The sequence below is a fragment of the Paramormyrops kingsleyae genome, chromosome 4 (genome assembly GCF_048594095.1).
Source record: "Paramormyrops kingsleyae isolate MSU_618 chromosome 4, PKINGS_0.4, whole genome shotgun sequence".
NCBI classification, from domain to species: domain Eukaryota; kingdom Metazoa; phylum Chordata; class Actinopteri; order Osteoglossiformes; family Mormyridae; genus Paramormyrops; species Paramormyrops kingsleyae.
In genome coordinates this window covers 1993371-2015734 of record NC_132800.1, presented here as the reverse complement: position 1 = coordinate 2015734, position 22364 = coordinate 1993371, and the positions used below count along the sequence as shown (strand labels likewise).

At 45.3% G+C, this 22364-nt stretch overlaps 2 protein-coding genes and 1 long non-coding RNA gene across 4 annotated transcripts in view; 1 reads left to right on the top strand and 2 right to left on the bottom strand.

Moving 5' to 3' along the window:
- LOC111844380 (uncharacterized) overlaps positions 1–22364 on the bottom strand; it is a 560559-nt gene that overhangs the window by 516844 nt on the left and 21351 nt on the right. The gene's annotated exons all lie outside the window — the stretch shown is intronic.
- On the bottom strand, positions 1491–4671 carry LOC140588658 (uncharacterized). Of its 2 annotated transcripts, none has more exons than XR_011989805.1 (5): positions 4492–4671; positions 3030–3200; positions 2686–2838; positions 2227–2351; positions 1491–1597 (listed from the first exon to the last, which is right to left on the bottom strand). It is a non-coding gene; the product is annotated as an uncharacterized lncRNA (long non-coding RNA). The 2 variants fall into 2 exon arrangements; XR_011989804.1 differs by lacking the exon at positions 4492–4671 and adding an exon at positions 3422–3681.
- Positions 3950–9073, top strand: LOC111860250 (uncharacterized). The gene is made up of 2 exons (XM_072710458.1): positions 3950–4180; positions 5562–9073. The coding sequence occupies exon 2, from the start codon at positions 5562–5564 to the stop codon at positions 7002–7004; it is 1443 nt and encodes a 480-aa protein (XP_072566559.1). The 5' UTR covers positions 3950–4180; the 3' UTR covers positions 7005–9073.

Below are 22364 nucleotides of genomic sequence, written 5' to 3'. Positions count from 1 at the left end.
CAGAGACCCACACAACAATTACGTTTCAAACTACATTTTCAGACAACTTCACATTATATGTGATCATAGAGCTAAATTATTCCCTATTAGTTATGAAAGATTATACAATTTTTTACTTACACGGTGACTGTATACCCTTCTTAGAATGCATTTTCCACCATCGCTGACGTATTTACCCGGGACTAAGCTTCTAACTACAGCTCGTGAGTTGTTTGAAATACGCAACTTAAGGACAGTGTTTGCGAACGTTCGTTCGAACTATGGTCTTGGGAAACGCACCCCAGAACGGAAAGGTTAAGGAAGAGCTTTTTCCCCCAGGTCATAATGCTCCTAAATCAGGACAATACTCAATGCCTCTAGGTACTGCTTCACACTGTCCAAATCATTGGCACATACCTCAGGCCTCTTGCACATTGCACTTATATACCTCTTACCTATCACTTATGTATAGATTATGTACAGCTGAACATTTCATATATTTTTTATGTTATTATTTTTCTTTTTTTTCTATATTTTGTTACTCTCTTATCATGCACAGCTGCTCAGAGTGACCAGGGTTACATTCCACTACATGTTGTATGTGTACAACTGTGTACGTGACGAATAAACCTTTTGAATCTTCAATCTTGAATTTTCGTAAAGTACAAATTCCGACCTTCCTGGCAATATATCACATGTGTTGGGGCCTCACTTCTACGTGCCACTTCCGTGGACTTTTAGTTTAAGATTATGGATGGCAGCTTCCATATGGTTACAGTGTACAGGGAGAAATGCACATTTAGAAATCCTGCGCTGGGAACTTCCATGCATTTCCGTATAGTACAAATTGCGAGCTTTCCGGCAGTATATCACGTCCCAGCGCAGGATTTCTACGTGCCACTTCCGTGGACTTTTAGTTTAAGATTATGGATGGCAGCTTCCACATGGTTACAGTGTACATGGCGAAATGCACATTTAGAAATCCTGCGCTGGGAACTTTCATGCATTTCCGTATAGTACAAATTGCGAGCTTTCCGGCAATATATCACGTCCCAGTGCAGGATTTCTACGTGCCACTTCCGTGGACTTTTAGTTTAAGATTATGGATGGCAGCTTCCACATGGTTACAGTGTACATGGCGAAATGCACATTTAGAAATCCTGCGCTGGGAACTTCCATGCATTTTCGTATAGTACAAATTGCAAGCTTTCCGGCAATATATCACATGTCCCGGGACAGGATTTCTACGCAGCACTTCCATGTTTCAATATAGGCTAACAGATGCTTTGCAATATCCCTTTTCTTTTATTTATTTCGTGTATTAATTCTGATAAAATGGCTTGTAGAGTGGCAACCACGTTTCTAGGTAGATATTTCACAGGAGTGCTTTCAAGCTGTACAGTATAGCTGTACTTATATGAGAAAATTTAATCAGATAACACCAAAACATTTCAATAGTGCTTGGATGTGAGATCTACAGAAATACAGAATTAGAATAAAATACTGACATGTTTGGTGAAAGACATATTTATTTATTGATTTATTATGATTTATTTTATTCGTCAGGAACAGGCATCCATGAACAGTGACGTTGGTAGCCATGGACATCCACATCTGTCTGACGGGAAAAGAGAGGGGAAAAATGCAGATTATCCTCGACCAGAGAACGCTCAACAGATAACATATAGAACATTTTCACATGTTTAACAAATTAACAATGAAATTAATGTTAACATTAAGAACAATACGATTTTTGACATCCGTATTGTACTGACTGCGCAGTTGCACCGCAATGCTGAGCTCCACGAATTTCTTTTTTGTTTACGTCCGGCGGAATCCGCATTTTACCCTCACCCAAGCAAATTATATTTGTTTCTGACAGACGACCGATTGTTTTATCGTGGGCCAAACCGCACAACATAAACATCCCCATCATTCCCCATCCTTTTGAATGCACTAGCTCCGCACGTCGCGTCCTGATTGGAGGGGCAGTGTAGATGCGCACCCCCTGTCTGGATTACTGAATTTTAAATGCCATATCAATTAGTGATGGGAAGTTCGGCTCAATTAACTGATCCGATTCTTTCGAACTGTCCGCAAAAAAAGACGAAAAAAAAGTGAATCATAGAATCGGTTTTAGAATCGATTCATTACAACGGACAGTTCGAACAGTTCTCTCGGTGTGAAATAATATGGGGGGAGTGGTTGTTTTGAAATGAGTGAGGGGCTTTCAGCAGTGATACACACCATGATACAAAAGGTTATTTGATGTTTCCTTTATAGCTGGTGAAGGTTCTCAGTCATCCAAGTCATGGTAATCGTAGTAGGTCTGAGTGAAGGAAACTGGACTTCTTCAGTTCCTCGATGCAACACTGCAAATATGCCACAGAAGAACAAGAGTTAGCCACTGAAGATTGATAAATACAAATGTTTGAAATATCAAGATGTAAACGATTGAGGGGTAATTCCAAAGAAGAGGAAGAAATAAAGGTAATCTGGAAAGCGGAATGACTAGTCAATGAAGTTTCCAAATCAACATGCAATAAAAGAGGAGAGAGTCCAAGTGGAAAAAAATGTCTGATTAGAATTTAAAAATGTCTAAAGTAACCAGAGATCATTCACAAAAGAAAAATGTAAATAGGACAAATTGAATTGTGGTTAAGGCAGGGTTAGAAAGATTTTATGGATGGGATATGTGACTCTTACCTGAAGTAGAATATTTATCTGTGCCCGATGTCGTTGTCCTGCAGCACACTTCTTGGCTTGTAACAGAGACAGCAGCTTAGGGGAGTAAAGTCCAACATTGACATGAATTTTGGCTCAAGGTTCAGTGTTGATTCTATGAAACTCTGCACTGATCTGGAAAAGAGGACAAAAAGAAAAAGACAAAATCCTAAAAGTCTGAATTAAAATCATGTCAATGTAGCAAAAGCTTAAGTCCATATAGTAATGAAAAGAATACCAGACTGTTCCACACATCATAAAAGTACATTCAAGTCTGATACATGCAGTTTTTTTTCCCTCAAAAGAAGACAAAAATAATAACTTACTTGGGAGACATCAAACAAAGCAGGCCATCTGTCCTTGATGTCTCTGATGCTAATTGCTGTTGGCTGATGACATCATGTCTTCTATGTGGAAAGGTTCTGCACATTAATCCTTAATGGTCGTGCTGTTTTTCTTTTTACACTCCTCAGAGACATGCTCCAAAATACGCATTACTGGGGAAAAATATGCTCATTACAAATCAAATTGTAGGACAAAGTATTAACCGCGAGTTATGTGTCTTTTAATAGTTTCAAATTAAAAAAAAAAAAAAGACAGTCCGAGAGAGATACCAACAACGGGTAAACGGCTTAAGAACTAAAGTTCCGGTACTACGGTCTTGAGAAAGTTACAGAGTGGGTAAGACAGCATTAAGGTTTGCTCTCAGGCCACTAACCGGCAAGTTTTCCGGGTGGCTCCGCCATGAGTTTGTGTCCGTTAACCGTCGTTGTGCAGAAATGAAAATTTCCCGTGAGGCTGCGCGTTTTCCCCCGTGCATTAATAATCAATTAATCTACGTTATCACGTTTTACTTAAACTTTTAAGTTGTTGTTGTTGTTGAAGATAAATAATATTGATTTGAATAATAACGATTTTAGTCCAAGATACTGATAAGTACAGATACCTATTTCTCAAATATTTTGATTCAGTTTCAAACAAAACATTACGTACATGTAAAAAAGGTATTCTGTGAACCAAATACTGAAAATTTTCTCTGAAATAAATGTAAATAAATACCTTAATCTAACACAAAAACACAAGTTAAATTTTTAGACATTTATTTCAATATATCCGACTCAAATGATTACTTAAGTGATATTCAGAGATTTTATCAAGGTCATCTAACTTATATTTGTAGTGATATTTACTAAGCCTCTGAATTATTTTTTAGAGTGCAGATCAATAGTGACCTAAACGGAAAACCAGTGTGCGCATGCGTCAGCAGATCGGGCAGCCACACTGCCCTCCAATCAGGACGCGGCGCGCGGCGCGAGTGAAGTCAAAAGGTTGGGGAGGGGCCGCCATTATTCGATCAGGCTGCAGCGGTCAGTAGACATTACAAACGTGGGTTTAATTACGACTGAAAGCAACGCAGGACAACGCCGTTAATGAAACCACTTTCTAGTCACTAACAGGAGGAGCCATTTGCGGCACGGTAAGGCGTTTGCGGGGAATGGGTTTGTATCTGTGACTGCAAATGTAGCTAGCTAGTTTCGTATTCTACCGGGAGTCCTTTAGTTACGGAAAACATGCTTATATGTTTGCAGAAGTGATAAAGTAGTCAAATTCTATACTCGATTAAAAGTAATTTTACTTAAATATTATTACAGTTGTAGTCGGCGTAAAAGTACTCAATAATCTCGCTACTTGGGTGAGAGTAAAAGAGTATCCAGAAAAGAAGACTACTGGAGGTGCGAGACCGCGGTGAAGTTGGTTTTATGTTCGATATTCGCTACATTTACTGACATCTAAGCTGCAATATCTTCGGGATCATGACGGCAATTCTTTTCAGATTAGGCTCCACATGTGAAGTTCAACAAGGAAAATATTTCACACTTTTAGTTGGCTCCACATTCTCCACCAATGTGAATTTAAAATAGAAAGCAATTCGGGAATATCCTTCTGCTCACACAAAACTGCTGGAAAATTTAGGGACCGTCTTAAAAGTGCAATGGCAATCAGCATAACACCACTTGTATAGTACGTGACCTATAACCGTCTATCAGTATTGCTGTTGGATAAATTGTAATACCTCCTTCATTTTTAAGCCAATCAACATCAAACCAAATTCAGTGTGTTCCTCTGGCCCTCTCTCATCTTTCACACCCTTTTAGGAAAGTTTCACACTCAACTCTTTTGCTGAACAACATTTGTATGTGTCCATATAAATGTGTATGATATTATGAAATATGGGTGTTTTGTATTAAATAACTACAGAAAATATTGCTTATTCTTTATTTCTAAGGAAAGTAAAACTGAATGAGTAAATGAATATTCATACACATTACACAGTCTGGTCCTACTCTTGATGCTGCTCAGCCTCCTGCTGAGTGGGTGGGGTCCCTCAATGCAAAAAGCCCTTCTCTTGCATCTGATGGTGTAAATGTTAGTGGTGGTGAGTAAGCTGTTCCACACCAGCCTCTGAGCTGCCTTCACCACCTTCACCTCTTGTTTCTGAGCGCACCGCTTCCACTCAGCTCCTAGCAGCTGCGCTCTACCTCACCAGTCCAATGTTCTCAGAAGCCGCAATCTGCCTAACATAGACATGACTACAGGGGGAACAGTCGTGGTATATCCACCACTGATATGCATGAGTTCGACTGAACTGTAAGTCAGGTGCTTGTTTAGTCTGTGTGTATGAGAATGTGTGTCTGTCTTAGTGTGTGTGTCACATGACACACAAAATGTTAATGTTTATGGCTGTTGTCAAGTGTCAAGGTGACTTTATTAGGTGGGGTTTAGGGTTATGGTGCATTTCAACACACTGATTAACTGGCACAGTCTCACTGAATTTGATTTCATTTTGGTTTCAGCAGATGCCTTCCTGCAGTAAAACCAGCTGCTGTACAAACCAGAAACCTTCCCAGCAGGGTGTCAAGAAACATCAACAAATTCACACAGGAGAGAAGCCCTACCAGTGCTCCCATTGTGAGAAGAGCTTCAGACATTTAGGAAACCTAAAGAAACACCAGCGGATTCACACAGGGGAGAGGCCCTACCCGTGCTCCCAGTGTGGGAAGAGCTTTAGTGAGTCAGGAAACCTCAAGAAACATCAACTGATTCACAGAGGGGAGAGGCCCTACCAGTGCTCCCAGTGTGGGAAGAGCTTTAGTGAGTCAGGAAGCCTCAAGAAACATCAACTGATTCACACAGGGGAGAGGCCCTACCAGTGCTCCCAGTGTGGGAAGAGCTTTAGTGATTCAGGACACCTCAAGAGACACCAACGAATTCACACAGGGGAGAGGCCTTACCAGTGCTCCCAGTGTGGGAGGGGCTTTAGTCGGTTAGAAAACCTCAAGACACACCAACAAATTCACACAGGAGAGAGGCCCTACCAGTGCTCCCTGTGTTGGAAAGGCTTCAGCCATTTAGGAAACCTAAAGACACACGAGCGGATTCACACAGGGGAGAGGCCCTACCAGTGCTCCCAGTGTGGGAGGGGCTTTAGTCGGTTAGAAAACCTCAAGACACACCAACAAATTCACACAGGAGAGAGGCCCTACCAGTGCTCCCAGTGTTGGAAAGGCTTCAGCCATTTAGGAAACCTAAAGACACATGAGCGGATTCACACAGGGGAGAGGCCCTACCAGTGCTCCCAGTGTGGGAAGAGCTTTAGTGATTCAGGACACCTCAAGAGACACCAACGAATTCACACAGGGGAGAGGCCTTACCAGTGCTCCCAGTGTGGGAGGGGCTTTAGTCGGTTAGAAAACCTCAAGAGACACCAACAAATTCACGCAGGAGAGAGGCCCTACCAGTGCGCCCAATGTGAGAAGCGCTTCAGACAGTTAGGAAAGCTAAAGACACACCAGCGGATTCACACAGGGGAGAGGCCCTACCAGTGCTCCCAGTGTGTGAAGAGCTTTAGTGAGTCAGGAAGCCTCAAGAAACATCAACTGATTCACACAGGGGAGAGGCCCTACCAGTGCTCCCAGTGTGGGAAGAGCTTTAGTGAGTCAGGAAGCCTCAAGAAACCTCAACTGATTCACACAGGGGAGAGGCCCTACCAGTGCTCCCAGTGTGGGAAGAGCTTTAGTGAGTCATGGAGCCTCAAGAAACATCAACTGATTCACACAGGAGACAGGCCCTACCAGTGCTCCCAGTGTGGGAAGAGCTTTAGTGAGTCATGGAGCCTCAAGAAACATCAACTGATTCACACAGAGGAGAGGCCCTACCAGTGCTCCCAGTGTGGGAAGGGCTTCAGCCATTTAGGAATCCTAAAGAGACACGAGCGGATTCACACAAGGAAAAGTTACTGAAAAATGACTGGTGTATTCAGTGACATTTGAGTACATGTTATTGAACTTGTGTGACTCAGTTAATAGTTAAAGCTTTTTAATTGGGACATTGACTGGAATAGTATGTTATAGGGTCAAAGGATTAGGTTTAAGAAAGATACTGTACTTGGTTGTAGAGTAGAGCAATAAACCAATTTTATCAAATAATTTGAATTTTTGGTTTAGAGCGATGTGTAAAGTGACAATTGCGATAGACTTTACCTAATTAACATGGAGCCTGTGAAGTGCCCAAAATACAGTGGAAACCACTTAAAGTGATCACGTGTCTCTGGGTGAAATTGATCGCTTTAAGCAAATCATTATAACAGATTTTTCTTTGTCTCCGATATTTTACCAACTATTTGACGTTTGTATATTTGTTACATGAATTTCAGATAAAACGGACAGCATCACTATTTACTGAATTTTGACTTTTTCAAAATCAACATTTGAAACGCCTGTGGTGTGTCTAATTACAGTACTGTATGACTTTACTGAACTGTGTATAATTCAAATACTATGATACCATACAGAACTGTATATAAAATGTAACTTATTGTAGTTTCGCTGCTGCATCTTGTTGGCTCGTTTTTGGCAATCATAAGCTTTGAGTCTATATTCATCATTGAGAGAAAATGATTTTTTTTCCTCGTCATGTTTTCTGTGCATGCAGCATTAGCCTTATGTAGCTACCTAGAAGCAGACGAATTACTGCAAGACTAACGAATTAAAGTAAAAAAGAATTACCGCTACCGTTTAATTTTTCCCCCCCATAAGTTGTAATGTATAAAACAAACCACAAAACGAACACTGTAAGTGGACTACTTTAAACAGTACTTGTACATGAGTGATTTTGTCCCAAACTTTTTGATCCATATAAGCAGTTGATTATTATAACAGTGATCACTATGAGTGGTTTCCACTGTATTCTTTACATGCCTTTTTTTTCTTTATTTTGGGGGGCTCTGTAAATGATTGTGACTGAAGGATTAAGTTTAGGAAACCTGACATCTATTCATCCGATACTTTGGGGATTAAAGCCTTGTTCAAGGGCTCCACAGTCATGATCACTCTGCCATGGAATTTGCACTGACAAATGTCTGGATCTGCAGAACCAGTCCTTTCTTTTCTTTTTGCCATTTCTCAAGCCTTTTTGAAAGCAGTTATGCTTGTACTTATTTACAAGTTAAACCATTAAATATTACAATATGGGTCATTCTGGCGAACTTTCAGAATAAAAAAAATATTGCGGTGAAATTTGGGGCCTTTTTAGGTGTATTAATAGTTTGCCATTTGTTGGTCTGATTTATTTCATTTTCTCCAAATAGGCAGCCAAAAATCATTATCAAAAATACATAAGCTGTTTTGAATTTTTGCTTTGTCATTTTCTGTTTTGTCTTCATCTTAGTTAGCCTTAATTTTTTTCAAGTCAGTTGCACTGGATGTCATGACAGTTTAGACAATTAAGTTGAATAATTTGAGTGTGTGTTTTTCTCTATGTTTTACAATATAAATGAATGTAGTTTGGTAATGAGTTTGTGACAATGACCAATGTCTGTCCTTTGTTAATTCTGCATAAATTTATCATATAAATATTTGTGCATTTTTGTTAAAGACCGTGTTTGGCTCAGTGGCCTATGCCAGGGGTGGCCAATCGTATCCACAAAGGGCTGGTGTGTATGCAGGTTTTTGGGATAACCTTTAGGTCAGCTGTTCAAACCCAGGTGTGAGGACTCTTCGGCCAATCAGTCCTCTAATTAGGGAGTTGCAACGAAAACCTGCATACACACCGGCCCTTTGCGGATACGATTGGCCACCCCTGTCCTAAGCTTTTGTGCCTGTGATCAGAAGGTCACCAGTTCAAGGTCAGCTTTGGCATTTCTGCAGGTCTTTGAGCAAGACCCTTAACCCCCAGCTCCATGGGCACCACGACAGGTGGCTACCCTTCACAGCCAGCTTGCTCTCACCTACAGAGAGCAAGTTGAGGGAGGCATAAAGAGGATTTCTCCATGGGGTTCAATAAACTATGTTGTTATTTTTGCAATTATTAATATTTGGTGTGATTAATCATGATTAGTCATGGAAAACTGTAAAAGTAATTCATTTTTTAAAAACAATTCCCAGCCCTATATATTTAAAGGGCCTATAGTTATTACAAAAGTATTCCCGGTCTCTTCTGATATTTTGAATTCACATTAGTTGTTAGTGGTTTTCTGTTATTTTGGTAAATATGTGATTGAGCAGTAGTGATACTGAGCTAAAGTCATCATAAATCTACCTTCCTATTAGTATATGAGAAAATCTGGAATTATAATGCAAGGTCATTCTACTGCACCGGTGACTAAAGGCAGGAGACTAACACAGGGCACAGACATCTCAGGAGGCTGACAGAAGGCACAGACATCTCAGGAAGGTGACACAGGGCACAGACATGTGAAGAGACTGTTGATGTAAAAAAAAATTTCCTGTCTGTGTATGATCCTTACAAAAGTATTCCCGGTCTCTTCTGATATTTTGAATTCACATTAGTTGTTAGTGGTTTTCTGTTATTTTGGTAAATATGTGATTGAGCAGTAGTGATACTGAGCTAAAGTCATCATAAATCTACCTTCCTATTAGTATATGAGAAAATCTGGAATTATAATGCAAGGTCATTCTACTGCACTGGTGACTAAAGACAGGAGACTAACACAGGGCACAGACATCTCAGGAGGCTGACAGAAGGCACAGACATCTCAGGAGGCTGACAGAAGGCACAGACATGTGAAGAGACTGTTGATGTAAAAAAATGTTCCTGTCTGTGTATGGTCCTCACAGATGAATACCAGTCCAAACCTCAAATAAAGTGAAACTGCATATTTAGATAATGACAATACAAATGGTGTACAGAAGTGAATGGTTAGTCATACTAAAGGCAGTACTTTCCTCTTCATAGCTTACACAACCGATCTGAATTCAGTTCTCTTCATGAGGCCCAACACCGTAAGGTAGTGATTAGCGTAATTCCTACAGTTTCATTCAACATGAATGCTGAATTATTATTAGGGGATGGTTAGCAATGTTGCCTCACGCTTCTAGGGCCAGGGTCGTCTGGGGATTCCTCCAGGTACTCCAGTTATCCCCGCAGTCCATATTGAAGGTCCCAAATTGCCTGTAGATGTGCGCATATGTGTGAATGGTGTGTGAGTGTGCCATGCGATGGGTTGGAACCTCATCCTGGATTGTTCCCTGCCTTGCGCCTGTAGTCTCCAGGATATGACAATCAGTTTCAGAAGATGGGTGGATATTATTATTGAAAAGGGAACTTTGAAATATTTCTATTATATTTGAAAGTTATATCTAAAATATATAACTGCTACCTGATTCAAATGTTCAGATTGTGGTGAAGTAGGATGGGGAAGAGGGTCAGAAATATAAACAACCCAATTTGACTTTGTCCCCCCGGGAACTCCCACCTACTGACCTACTCGCCATTAACTTAACCTACCAAAGCACAGATTCAACTGCCAAAGAAGGGCAGAGTCATGTGTCCAAGTACCAAAGTAAAAGTATTTAAAATAAAAGTAGTTTTCCCTGAGTCACGTGTAATGTTGTTCAATATACTGATATCAGTTTTGTATCACAATACCAAAAAAGGGTATGATTCTATCATGTTTCACATTTAAATATTTAAGAAATTGTCACAAAGTGGATAAGAACATATGAAATTTACAAACGAGAGGAGGCCATTCGGCCCATTAAGCTTGTTTGGGAAGAACCTAACTAATAGTTGTTAAAATCTTATCTAGCTCTGATTTAAAGGAACCCAGGGTTTTAGCTTCCGCTACACTAGCAGAAAGACTATTCCATACTCTAACTACACGCTAGTGTTGTAGTCAAGACCGCCTAAACTGAAACCAAGACATTGCCGAGACCGGAGGGTATCAAGACCAAGACACTGCCGATGTCACGGCGATCGTGCGGACGCGCGGGGAAGCAGGTGAGATGAGCCGTGAATAGGGAAACACTGGGTTTAATGCAACAAACAGCAATGACACTACAATGACCGGACTGGGGAAACAAACGGAAACGCGGACTAAATACACCGAACTAATGACAACAATCCAAAACAGCTGTAAAACACTGGGATTCCACATGAGGTTAACGAGGGGGCGTGGCACACATTAGGATCGGAGTGTGACAGAACCCCCCCCCCCAAAGGCGCGCACACCGGGCGCGCCCGAGAGGAGGCGACGGACGAGACGAGACCGGGGAAACGGGACCTGGAGAGACAAAAAAGAACAACAACCTCAACGGGACACAGGGAACAGTATGGACACACAGAACTGGCACAAGGAGGACAACTCAAACAACAAGCCACAAACCACGGGGAACACAGACAAACACAAAGACACCAACGACGGAAACGTGGGACCCGGGAACACTAAAGGGGACAACGGAGGGACCACACCAGGGGGTACACAGGGACGAACAGGGGGCGCAGGCACAAACGGACGGGAAGGACACACAGGAGGCACAAAGGAACCGAAAGGGGACAAAGGCACAGAAGGACGAGGAGAAAACGTGGGGGCAACAAAGGGACTAGAGGACACCGAGGGACGAGGGGGAACCACAGGGGGCACAAAGGGACCAACCAAAGACGAAGGTACTGAGGGACGAAGGGGAAACATGGAGGGCCCAAAGGGACCAGAGGGGAGCAATGGCACGGAAGAACGAGGAGCAAACATGGAGGGCACAAAGGAACCAGAAGGGAACGACGGGGACAAAGGACGGGGAGTGAAAACAGGGGTCAAGGGATCGAAGGGCAGGGGGCAACAGGGAGCAGAGGGGACCTTCAGGGCTTGGGTAGTAGGGCACCCCGGGCCAGCAGGGCACCCCGGGGCAGCAGGCCTCTGCGGGATTGAAACAGGGGCTAAGGGTAGTGAGGATGCAGGTAAAGGGGCTGGTGGAGGTGGCAAGGAGGGAGCTGTGGGGAGAGCCGCGGGCGAGGGACCCGCAGGCCGTCGAAGGGACGGCGGTGGTCGGTCTGTGGCTGGCTGCCCAGGAACCCTGGGTGAGACCTGGGCCAACCGCCGAGATGGGACCTGGGGGTGTGAAGGAGCACCAGGGAGTCTACCCCGCCTTCGGTGTCCCCTCCCTTTCCGGGAGACCAGGAAGCGGGAACCCGGCCGTGAACCACCTCGAAGAGGTGCAGGTGGTTGGGGTGACCCCCTGGGGGGGTCCACAGGCATGGTCAGGGTGATCCCCGAGGGGTCCCACTCCAGCTCCTCCTCCAACTCCATTGTGGAGGAAGGAGCGGGGTTTTGGTTGTCAGGGACCACCTCGGGGACTGAGGCCGAGGGAGCAGGGACCGGGGGGACTGAGGCCGAGGGAGCAGGGACCGGGGAGACTGAGGCCGAGGGAGCAGGGACCGGGGAGACTGAGGCCGAGGGAGCAGGGACCGGGGAGCCTGGGCCCTTGACTGCCGTGGTGAGACCCTCATGGGGCGGCGTGTCGGCCACCGGGACCGGAGTCGACAGGCATGGCGCGGGCAGAGCCAGGGCCGGGGCCTCGGGCGCCAGAGCAGGAGCCGCAGGGGCCTCGGGCGCCAGAGCAGGAGCCGCGGGGGCCTCGGGCGCCAGAGCAGGAGCCGCGGGGGACACTGTAGGGGCCATGGGGTATCGAGCGGGGAGCTCAGGGGACTGGACAGCAGCAGCAACAGGGGCCTCAGGAGCCTCGGGGAGCACAGGAGTCACGGGTACCTGAGCAGGAGTCACGGAGAGCACAGAAGTCACAAGGGGCTGAGCGGGGAGCACAGGAGTCACAGGGAGCACAGGAGTGGTCTCGGGCGGTGCGCCAGCAGGGGGCACCAAATCCGGGCCAGCAGGGGGTAGTATAGCTGGAGCAGGAGCCTCCGGAGCCTCGGGGGGCGCAGCAGGCACCTCCGGACCAACAGGGGGTGCTGCAGGTGCCACAGGCACCGGACCAACAGGGGGCGCAGCTAGGTGCGCAGCCACAGGCACCGGGACCACAGAGGGCAAAGCTGCTGCAGCAGGAGGCACTGGCACCTCTGGGGGCGCCGCAGGAACAGGAGGAGCCTCGGGGGGTGCAGCAGGCGCCTCAGGCTCCGGGCCAACGGGGGGCAGAATGGGGACCTCCGGGACCGCTGGGGGCTGAGCAGGGGCCGCGGGCGCCGTAGCAGCAGCAGCAGGGGCTGCGGACACCGTAGTCACAGCAGGGGACTGAGCTGGGAGCTCTGGAGTCACGGGGAGCACTGGAGTCATGGGGAGCACTGGAGTCACGGGGAGCTGAGGGGGCTGCACAGGGGACTGGGCTGGGGAGACAGGAGTCAGGGCCTCAGGCAAGGTAGCCTGTGAGGCCGCGGGCGTGGTGGCCTGGACGGGCGAGCCGGGCTGGACAGGCAGGAGGGGCGAGCCGGGCAGAGCGGCGGCATCAGGCAGGGCCGCGGGCAGAGCGGCGGCATCAGGCAGGGCCGCGGGCAGAGCGGCGGCATCAGGCAGGGCCTCGGGCGCGCGGCCAGCAGGGGGCGCCTCAGCGGGCACCTCGGGCGCGCGGCCAGCAGGGGGCGCCTCAGCGGGCACCTCGGGCGCGCGGCCAGCAGGGGGCGCCTCAGCGGGCACCTCGGGCGCGCGGCCAGCAGGGGCCTCGGGGAACGCTGCAGGAGCCACAGGAGTCACGGGGGCCTGAGCGCTGAGCTCAGGAGGCATAGGGAGCACAGGGGACATCAGGACCAGGACCTTTGGCGGTGCAGCAGCAGCAGCAGCAGCGGCTGGAGGCACAGGCACCTCGGGGGCGAGAACAGAGACCTCAAGGGGCGCTGCTGGCACCACAGGAACCTCGGGGGGCGCTGCCGGCGCCACAGGAACCTCGGGGGGCGCTGCCGGCGCCACAGGAACCTCGGGGGGCGCTGCAGCAACCGAAACCACAGGCGCCTCTGGGGATGCCACAGGAGCAGAAGGAGCCTTGGGGGGCGCAGCAGGCGCCTCAGGCTCCAGGCCAACAGGGGGCACTGCTGCAGCCAGAAGCACAGGGGGTAGAGCTGGAGCCTCAAGCGGTGAAGCACGGGGCGCCGCCGAAACCACTAGCTCAGCACCAGCAGGGGGTGCCACAGGGGGCAGAGCTGCAGGCAGGGGAGCCACTGGGGAGGCAGCTGCAGCCTCAGGAACCGCAGGGGGCACTGCCCGGGTCGGGAACTTGGGAACCCGCTGAATGGAGTCCCAAACAGCCCTGGCCCCTTTAAGGACCAGGCGCGACCCGGAAAAGGGGCCAGCTGCGGACGTGGGCAACGAAGCGGCGGGCGGAAAGGCAGGGCAGACGGTAGAAGGCGCAAACACTGCAGGGTTCAGAACAGGGAGGGGGTCCTCCCGATACCCAGCCAAGGCAGCAACGGAGACAGAAACAGCCCCCAGACGTACCTCCTGCGCCTCTTCCTGTCCGCGTTTCTTCCGCCTCTTCTTCTGCCACCTTCCTGCAGCGGGCAGCGGCGAATTGGGTGCCTCTGGCAGCTCAGAGAGCGGACCGAAAGGCAGTCCGCTGGCGAGGGCTACCTTCCGCATTTTTGCTTCAGCCACCCCACGTCTTAGCCGCTTCAAATCTTCGCGCACCTCCCTCGCGAGGTGCGCGTCTCCAGGTAGGGATGTCTTCTCCAACACGTCCCTGCTCCGGCTGGCCATAGCCAGAAGCAGGGGATCCTCCCGGACTTCGGGCTGGCGAAGCCAATACACAACCTCGTCCACGAGGGCGAGGTATTCAGCCTCGTTCGGCTCCGGTGTCTTGTTTGCGAGTCCGGTCATTCTGTCACGGCGATCGTGCGGACGCGCGGGGAAGCAGGTGAGATGAGCCGTGAATAGGGAAACACTGGGTTTAATGCAACAAACAGCAATGACACTACAATGACCGGACTGGGGAAACAAACGGAAACGCGGACTAAATACACCGAACTAATGACAACAATCCAAAACAGCTGTAAAACACTTGGATTCCACATGAGGTTAACGAGGGGGCGTGGATCGGACGGAGCGGGGTGTGACAGCCGAGACTTGAGAGTACCAAGACCAAGACTGGTCGAGACCAAGACCGAAAACAGACTAGGGCTAGAATCGACATCACATTACCCAGATCAACCGTAGAGAAAAAAGGCATTGCTGTAAAGTGTCATTACTCGTTAAATCAAATTCATGATATCTTTTCAATTATATTGTCCGTATGTCCATATGTCTCTCATTTAAAATCTCCCAGATTTGTCATAGTTACGAGACCTGATGGAAAACAAAATTCTCAGCAATCCTCTCCTATAACCATTTTATCAGACCTCGTCAAGGGAAAGAGATGGGATGTACCAGAAAGATGTTCATATTAAGTCTGTTTTACCAGGGACAGAGGCCTCGGGTAAGCTATGAATACAGCTATGTAATGATCCTTTGCTTTGAATTGAAGAGAATGAGCCAGATTGACTTGCACCTCCAAGACCGTGCTTTCTAATCAATGTAAAATACCTAATTTATTTGAATTATAACTATGCTATAGACTTCGCGGACATTTTCTTGCCGATGTATGATACGATGTGTATGATGTGTGTGGACTGTGAAGCACTGGCAGTGTCCGTGGAGAAAATGTATAAAATGTAACGTTTTTGAAATGGATGCATCTAACTGGTTGCATTTGAATTGAGGCGCGTAATAAATAATGATACTGTTCTGTGAGGATGTGCAGTTTTCTCTTTTTTTTCCCATCCCATCGAGACCGCTATGTCCGAGACCAAGACAAGACCGAGACCAAATAGAGTCGAGACCAAGACCGGTCTCGAGAACTACAACACTACTACACGCTGTGTAAAGAAGTGCTTCTTCAAATTCGTTTTAAAATGTTCTCCCGCTTATTTCCACTTAGGGCCATAAGTTCTAGTATTTACACTAAACAGCATTTGGCTGAACAGCATCCAGACCCGTTAGAATCTTATAGACCTGGATCATGTCCCCCCTTAGTCTCCTTTGCTCAAGGCTAAACAGATTCAGCTCAGCTAACCTCTCCTCATAAGGCATTCCTCTAAGACCAGGAATCATTCTCGTAGCCCTCAGTTGCACCTTTCCTAAGGCAGCAATGTCCTTCTTAAGGTATGGTGACCAAACCTGCACACAATATTCTAGGTGGGGTCTTACCAAGGAATTATATAAATGTAACATCACCTCCCTTGACTTAAACTCCCCACATCTAGAGATATAACCCAACATTCTATTGGCCTTTTTTATTGCTTCCCCACACTGGCGATAGTGGGACATGGAAGCATCAACATGCACACCGAGATCTTTCTCGTAATCAGCTACCTTTATTTCAGTGGAACCCATAAAATATCTGTACTTTATATTTCTGCTCCCTGCATGGATTACCTTACATTTATCTGTTAAATTTCATCTGCCGGGTATCAGCCCAGTTGCTAATTAAATCCAGATTCCGTTGTAGCCTCTCTGCTGCTAGATCAGTATCTGCTACACCACCCACCTACAGTAGGTGTCGTCAAATGTTGGATGTACTGAATTTGCACTTAGGATAGAGATACAGTTGCACTCCTTTTACATGTCTCTTGTGTGGAGAAGTTGCATAGATGGAAGATGGAAATTGCTGTTGCCCACTGCCTGCCTCTAGCAGCAGGAGTGAGATATAGTGTTATTTTGGCTTTAAGCTGTGGCAGGCAAAACAACCCAAAAGTTTGACAAAACTGCACCAATGAACAGGACTACGCAGGGCGGACCAATGACCAGCGTGACCCAACATGGACTAGTTTAATTCCACAGCCTACATAAAAGCAGAGCTATGGTAAGAAAAACATGTCAAGCTGTGCAAGGTGAATTGTAGAAACTGAGATAAACAGTACTGAAATACAAAATAGAATTGATGAGGCCCTTGATAATAAAGGGAACAATGTAGAGACTGAAATTAGAAGGCTTAACCTTCCACAGAGGCAGGTCCCTTGGGCAGCTTTTCATTTTTCACATAACTTCTCTGGAGAAGCTTCTCGTGGCTACGTAAGCATAAGACAAATACGTCTATTAATCGCAAAGGCAGATACCTAACTAATGGTGCAATCAGGTAATGCTGGTATTTTCATTCATAAATGGCTGATTCTCAAACAGTGGTGTATGCGTATTTCTGTGGCAAAAATGGTAGAAACCTCTAAAAAAGATCATTAGCAAAATGTGTATTTGGATATATATTTTTTTTCAGATGCCAAAGAATTATTGGTGGTCCCTTCAGTAGAGACTTGTGCCTTTTCACCTCACCTGAGGCAGCGCTGGATCCTAGAGGTGTTATGACCGTGTGAGCCAGCAGTGAGCGGGGAAGCAGGATCGGGCACACAGAAATCCAAAAACGGGGTTTTATTCAGGTAAACTGACAGACAAGAAATCACACGATAAAACAACATCAATGCAGCCTTCTATATTTATTATATATATTATATTTGTGTTGAGTTATTGGTATGAATGCTGCCACAGTTCCTAAAATCCCTGCAGCTTTGAGCTTTAGCAAGAGCTGTTTGTGGGGGACAACATCAAAGGCCTTATGGAAATCTAAGTAGATCACGTCAAAGGCCTTTTTGTGATCAATTTCACTTGTAGCTTCCTTAAAGAATTCAAGTACATTCGTTAAACAGGATCTACCTCTCCTAAATCAATGTTGGCTATCCCTCAGAATGTTATTTGCATCCAGGTAATCTACCATTTTCCCTTGGATTATAGCTTCCATTACTCTTCCAGTAATGCTAGTTAAACTGATTGGCCTATAGTTTGCTGGATTACTTCTATCCCCTTTTTTGAATATGGGTGTTATATTAGCATGCTTCCAATCTGAAGGTACCACACCCGCAGATAATGATTTCTGGAATTTTAAAGTTAAAGGTTGGCTAATAATATCCCTCATCTCTTTTAAAACTATAGGTTAGATGCCATCAGGGCCCCGTGATTTATTTATTTTGAGTTTAGCTAGGCTTAGTACCACATCAGCCTCAGGTATACATATATTGGTCATAGACGACGCTGTATTTGTACTAATTTGTGGTAAGTTACTTGTGTTCTCTACTGTTAACATCCGTGAAAAATAATCATTAAACTCTCATTTACTATATCAATTTCATTTTCAAGTATAAGGCCCTTACTATCCTGCAAATGAGTGATTTCAGCTTTTAGAGCTCTTTTTGAGTTAAAATATTGGAAGAAACCTTTATTGTCATCCTTAGCCTCCAATGCAATTTTTCTTTCTACATCCCTCTTGGATAGTCTAATGTTATTTTTTAACTCTACCTGTAGACTTAGATACTCCTGCTTAATTTTGAAATCATTAGTTATTTTCCAATTGTGGAACAGAGCCCATTATCTCCTGACTTTATTCTTAATAAAGTCAAAAGCCTGTCCAAAAGCCTGTCCACTCGATTCGGAAGGTCCCCTACCTGGGCACCAGGCAGGCAAGACACCGTACGGGACCCTCTATCACGGGTGCACACATAACTATCTACACCTCTGATACTTGAATCCCCTACTACCACAACCTCCCTCCTCCTGGGGGTAGGCGGCTCCTTGGTGCCCAAGGACCCACCTGTCTCCCCAGTCTCTCCCGGCTCTAAAGCTGGAAGCACCTGAAAGCGGTTAGACACCATCACTTCAGGTGATGCCACCTCTGTGAATTGTGTACGCCCTTTTCTACGTCTACAACCTACATTCACCCAGCTCTCTCGACCTACCTGTTCATCATTCTCCCCCCTCCCCGCTTGTGACGTACAAACAGACTCCCTAAAAGGCGTGTTAACTCTCTGCTTTAACTCATTGATTTGTTGGATGAGAGCCAGTTGCTCATCGAGGTCATGAACCTGGACCATGAGTGAGTCCACTAACTTTAGGTATGTGGCAATCCCCATAGATAGTCGCCGGAATGTTCGTCTGATGTTACCTGTGCAGCTCATTCTGAATACGTTCGGGGCTATCCCCGAAATGCGCGCTATTCAGTGGTTGTTGTGGCGTATTTTCCCGGGATTTCCAGATATGACGTAAAGAAAATCTCCGTCTACAATCTCGTTTTCGAATTTTTCGATTCTATCAAGTATTGCTTGTGCACGCTCAATTTAAAAGTTTCACTCGATTTCATCGCATCTACAAACCCTGATTGGATTTTCAGGATTCAAAAAAAGGTAGGTAGGACATTAATACATCATTTCAACTTAAAACTGACGAAGTTTCATTGCAGTCTGATGTCCCAAAGTGGTACTTTTTATCGCCGGGATGAGTCTGGGTCGTGCACGGTGAGGTGTCATGACGGACCAAATCGATGAAAACACTGCCTCATTTCAGCTCGGATTAAACCATCCTCTCCTTGCTGTACCTCGAATATATTACTTCAATGATTGAAATAACATTTAATTTAAGGAAAATGGTGAATCCAGCTGCTGTACCTGGTATAGCGAGAACTTACCTTGAGGAAACATTTTCCAACCTACCTACAGTTAGTGATGATTTGAAGAATGGTCATGTTCTCTACGTATATATCACAACTGCCAACAGAAGTCGAACAGAGACGGAACGATTCTTAAAATGTCATTTTCCCAAAGTTGATGGATACACATTCAGGAGTTCATCATCATTAAATTCAAGCATTAAGACTCTAGTCAATCAGACTTTGAATAAATTTAAGAAGTTAAGTGATCCAAATGAGTTTCAAAGGTTTTCCTCAACCTGTTCCATAAGATTCCATCTTCAGATTGAGACCCCATCTACATTACAAGAAGTTGGTACTGACCCCTCTGCCCTTGATCAACTTAATCAGAACACTAGCTCCAACCCAACAGCCAGTACATCTGACAGCCATTTTGATGTTCAACTTCCAATTCTGTCAGGACTTCTGATCTTTCACCAATGTCTGGTCCATCATCATCGTTCTCCACCCCACCTGTGGAAGTCGTTGCTACCCCACCGCCACGCCCTTCAAAAGAAATGGTTACGCCAAGGAAACAGAAGCTCAAGAAACGCCTAAAATTTCTGTCTGTTTCAAAGAGTGAGCAGAGGGAGAGACTTTCAAAGAAAATTGCAATTTTGAAAGAGCAAGTAGACAAGCAAAAACATGTCAAAATTAAACAATTAAATCAACAACTGAAGCGAAAGACCAAAACTATTGAAATTAAAACTTAAATTATTCATGATCTTCAAAGGAAACTAAAGGAGGCCACCACATCTCAGGATGAGGAGAAACTTAAGAGAACTCACGACCGATTAAAAAGGTTGAATAAAGTGAAATGTGCCAGTGTTGCAAGTGCTTCTGTTTCTCTAGAGAAATACAACCAACTTAAAAGGAATCTTGATGAGAAGGACAATGTCATTAGAACCTTAGAAAATGAAAAGTTAGAACTAGAGGACATAGTTAGTGAACTGAAAAAGAAGAATCCTGTGGTTGAAACAAAGAAGGATGGCAAAACTCATTCAGTGGATACAAGAATGAAAGTGTTTGATTTTTTGGGGAACCAGGTTCCCACAGAGAATATTCCCAAGTTAATGGCAAAAACAGCTGAATAGTTGGGGGATACACTCAAAGACATACCAAATCACACAACTGTAGAGCAGATGGCACGTGAACTTGGCATCATTGCAGACTTGCAATCAGCGGAATTAGCAATGAAAATGAAAAACATCACTGTTGGCTTTGATGCCACTACCCAGGAAGGGGTCCATATGAGCAGCATTCACTTCACCACCAAAGAGGACACAAATGTTATTGCAGTTGATGAACTTCCTGGTGGCACTACCGATGATTATCACAACCACATTTGTGACTCTGTTGATCACCTGGTCTCTGTGCATGCTGACTTCCATGAAGAAGAATTTCAAGATTGCAGGACTAGAATCATTAACAATATTTCGAACACAATGACAGGGTTGCTGTTAATCATTCCACCATTCAAAAACTTAGTGAGACATGGGGGAAATCTCTTAACGAGTTAAATTGCAACCTGCACCCTCTGGTGATCTTGCATTGAAATTATGTGATCTCTCTTGTAGATCTGCATTGAAGTCATTGGAAACTCAAAAGGGACAATTGTATGGGAAGGACTGCATTGTTGGCAATATTGTTTTGCAAATCATCAAATTCCAATATAAGGATGGGAAAGGGGATCCTAAGGGATTTACCACATTTCTACGGGATAATGGATTGCCAAAAGGACTCATTCCACGATATCGGGGGAATAGACTCCATATCCTTTTCCACATCTGTGGGAAATTAGTTGAGAATTACCAAACACTCCTTAATTTCTTTACTGTGGGAACAGTGTCATGTGGAGGGCTTCAGTCATCCTTGAGGACGGACTTCAAAAATGATGTTGCGGTACTCGAGATGCAGATACTAGGCATATTAGGGAAAACACTCACAGGACCCTGGATGAAGAAATTTTACACAGCTGCTGATGTCCAGATTGACCATGTGGAGGCAATACAAATAGTTCGGAATATAATTGGAGTACTGGGATTTGACAGATCCCATTTCGATTCTGAGTCGCTCTTGTGATTTCTTTGGTCACGACCTAAATGAAGAAGATGCTACTCTTCAGAAACTGAGAGTCTTACCATCTGAAGCCAGTCAACCACTCTTCGGCCAAAGGGTAGTTGCATGCCTGTCTGCAATAATTTCTGTTCTCGAGAGACAGAATGATCGCTATTATAGATTGGATGTAAATGAACAATTAACGCAAGAGACACAGTCCGCCAGGTCCCACTATATAGACGCAGAAGAGGTAATGGGAATGTTCAGTGCAGGGAAGCAGAAAGCCAATAATGCCAGCACGCATGAGAGCCAAAAAGAACAGAGTAGTACAATACCTAGACGGAATGTATAAAGACAGACGAGAGCGAATTGTCACTTGGGTAATTGGTGTGGCCAGAAAGAAGAGGGCTTGGGATAGGAAGAAGCAGGATGATGTGAGGAAGGAATTGTCCAGGAGAGCTGCAGCAAAGGTTCAGAAGAAGGAAGAACGAAGTAGGAAAGATTTAGAAAAGAAACTGAAGGCCACTGATATTGCAGATATCAGTTCTGAATTCCCGGAACTTGAGGAGACATGTGTCCTCATCGACATTTTAAGAGGGAAAGTTGTTGGGCGGGACGTCTGCCATGTGTGGTACAATGAACACACACAGGAAAAGACGGCATATTCAGGCAGAATTGAAAAGCTCAAAATAAGGCAAGGTCAGTCATATTGTTAAAGGATTGGGTACTGGGAGAAGGAGGAAAGTTATGAGGATGCTGTTGACTATAACATTAACAAGTATGCTCTTTGTGCAGATCTCATTGAGGGTGATCTGATATTTCGTTAAG